We start from the raw sequence: 2,679 nt of genomic DNA, 5'->3' as shown, positions 1-2,679 counted from the left end.
ACAGGACATCAAGTCTTCTTTTGAGCTTTTCATCCCAGATTCCATCCAGGAAATCATTCTTGACTGCACTAATTCAGAAGGAAGACGTGTTTTTGGAGAGAGGTGGAAAGAAATGGACCAAATCCAATTACAAGCTTACTTCGGAGTTCTCATCCTTGCTGGAGTTTTCAGGTCCAAAGGGGAACCCGCAGAATCCCTGTGGGACGCAGAAACTGGCAGAGAAATTTTCCGTGCAACGATGTCTCTGGAAAACTTTCACATCATTTCCAGGATTATCCGCTTTGACCACAGAGATGACAGACCAGCTCGACGGCAGAGAGACAAACTAGCTGCCATCAGGACAGTGTGGGACAAGTGGGTGCACCGCCTCTCCCTGCTTTACAACCCTGGGCCAAATGTCACCATTGATAAACAGCTGATCCCATTTAGGGGCCGCTGCCCCTTTAGGCAGTATATACCATCTAAACCCGCAAAGTATGGTATAAAGATCTGGGCTGCCTGTGATGCCACTTCCTCATATGCTTGGAACTTACAAGTCTATACAGGGAAACCTGATGGAGGAGCCCCCGAGAAAAACCAAGGAATGAGAGTTGTCCTCGACATGTCTCAGGGACTCAGCGGACACAACATCACATGCGACAATTTTTTTACCTCGCACAAACTGGGACAGGAGCTCCTGAAGAGGAAGCTGACCATGGTGGGAACAATCAGGAAAAACAGCTCAGAGCTCCCACCTCAACTGTTGACTTCAAAGAACAGGCCTGTCAAGTCTTCCAAGTTTGTATACACGGCTGACACATCCCTGGTATCCTACGTGCCAAAGAAAGGCAAGAATATGGTACTCATGAGCACACGGCACGGGGATGGAAGAATCTGTGACCAGGAACATCACAAACCAGAGATCATCCTGGATTATAATGCCACGAAAGGAGGGGTAGACAACATGGACAAGCTGGTGATGGCCTACAGCTGCAAACAGAGGACTCTACGCTGGCCACTGGTGATATTCTTTGACATGTTGGACATCTCGGCGTACAATGCCTTTGTCATTTGGATGGCACTAAACCCAGAGTGGAAACGAGTGAAGCTCCAGAAAAGACGGCTCTTTCTCGAGGATCTGGGAAAGGCATTGGTGAGACCACAAATCGAGAGAAGGAAGCATATCCCCGGAACCCCAGCCTCTGCAGCCATGGTGAGGAGGATTCAGGAGGAGAATGCTGGTGCCCTGGCCACCCAGGCTACAAAACCACAATCTGCAGAGCCGGAAGTAAGTGTGTGATGCTGTTGCAGTACATGTCTGGCACTCATGTCTCGTGTGAGAGAGAGATAGAGGTGTTAGTAAAATTCCTGATCTTTTCCATTATTCTAGGTTGTGAACACCAGCAACAAGAAGAAGCGGTGCGAAGTGTGCAGACCCAAGGTGGACAGGAAAACACAATATACATGCATCAAGTGCAGAAAGTATATCTGCAACACACACACAGTAAAACTCTGCCCCTCATGTGTTGTATAGGCTAGTGGCTAAAGGCCATGTGTTCCATGGGTCTGACCTGTTGTCTTGACTGATATGTTCACTCCGTGTTCAGCTTGTGTTGTGCATCTGAATGGGTTACATTTCAAGTTCAAAGAAATAAACGTAGATGTGAAAAACCTTGCTTTACTTGTAAATTTGTTTCCACTCATATCTTGGTTTTAATTGATTTTCTTTATCATGTTTAAATAAGTTCTAAAATATAACCTAACAAAGGTAAAGGGAAAATATGAACCATATATATTGTTTATACTGCTTGTAATTGGGATGTGGTGAACATCTGTTCAGTATTTTTACGTATGAGTGTTTGATTGTGAGGCATTAAAAGCCACAAAATGCAACTGGTCCATCAGACCCACAAACGCTGGCTGAGTAACAACAATATGAACATTATACAAGGGTTATTATCAGTTTAAAACCCAGATCAGTTTGGCCAATGAAGATGAAGTCTAATAACTACAAACACACAAGCCTCCACCAGGGTGCAGTGTAGCGTACCCAGATGTAAAAAAAAACATATTTTGCACTATCAGTCTTTTCATATAAAGCCATAAAGCAGGGGTCGGGAACCTTTTTGGCTGAGAGAGCCATGAAAGCCAAAATATTTTAAAATGTATTTCCGAAAGAGCCATATAACATTATTAACACCGAATACAACTGTCAGGTTCAAACACTGATGACATCTATTAAACAGACAAGAAGCAAGGAATCAAACAGAGACAGGAATCAATTTAGCTCAATGAGGAGAGAAACCCGTAGACCTGTACACTTGTACAGTTCTACGCCTCCTCGTTCATTTGGACTTTCCCAGATTACAACAACTAAATGTGTGCATCTCTTATTCTTTTGAATGACATTGTTATACTTTTGACCATTGATGCGACTTCTTGAACAGGTGCGTTAGAAACGGATAGATGGATTAAAATGTATGAGAATGTTTTATATTTTGAAGAATATTTTTTACGAAGGTCCTGCAGTCCTGGGTTCAAATCCAGGCTCTGGATCTTTCTGTGTGGAGTTTGCATGTTCTCCCCGTGAATGCGTGGGTTCCCTCCGGGTACTCCGGCTTCCTCCCACCTCCAAAGACATGCACCTGGGGATAGGTTGATTGGCAACACTAAATTGGCCCTAGTGTGTGAATGTGAGTG

At 44.2% G+C, this 2,679-nt stretch overlaps 1 protein-coding gene across 1 annotated transcript in view; it reads left to right on the top strand.

Moving 5' to 3' along the window:
• Window positions 1–1,655, top strand: part of LOC133542448 (piggyBac transposable element-derived protein 4-like) — a 13,564-nt gene extending 11,909 nt beyond the window's left edge. Inside the window, exons 3-4 of the mRNA XM_061886583.1 lie at window positions 1–1,267; window positions 1,370–1,655. The exon at window positions 1–1,267 is cut by the window's left edge and continues 373 nt beyond it. Of these exons, the coding sequence (XP_061742567.1) occupies window positions 1–1,267; window positions 1,370–1,513 (1,411 nt within the window). The 3' untranslated portion in view covers window positions 1,514–1,655. The remainder of the gene's footprint in view (window positions 1,268–1,369) is intronic.
• The last annotated feature ends 1,024 nt before the right edge of the window (window positions 1,656–2,679 follow it).

The sequence above is a fragment of the Nerophis ophidion genome, linkage group LG24, assembly GCF_033978795.1.
Source record: "Nerophis ophidion isolate RoL-2023_Sa linkage group LG24, RoL_Noph_v1.0, whole genome shotgun sequence".
Lineage (NCBI taxonomy): Eukaryota > Metazoa > Chordata > Actinopteri > Syngnathiformes > Syngnathidae > Nerophis > Nerophis ophidion.
This window is presented reverse-complemented; position numbering and strand designations above follow the sequence as displayed.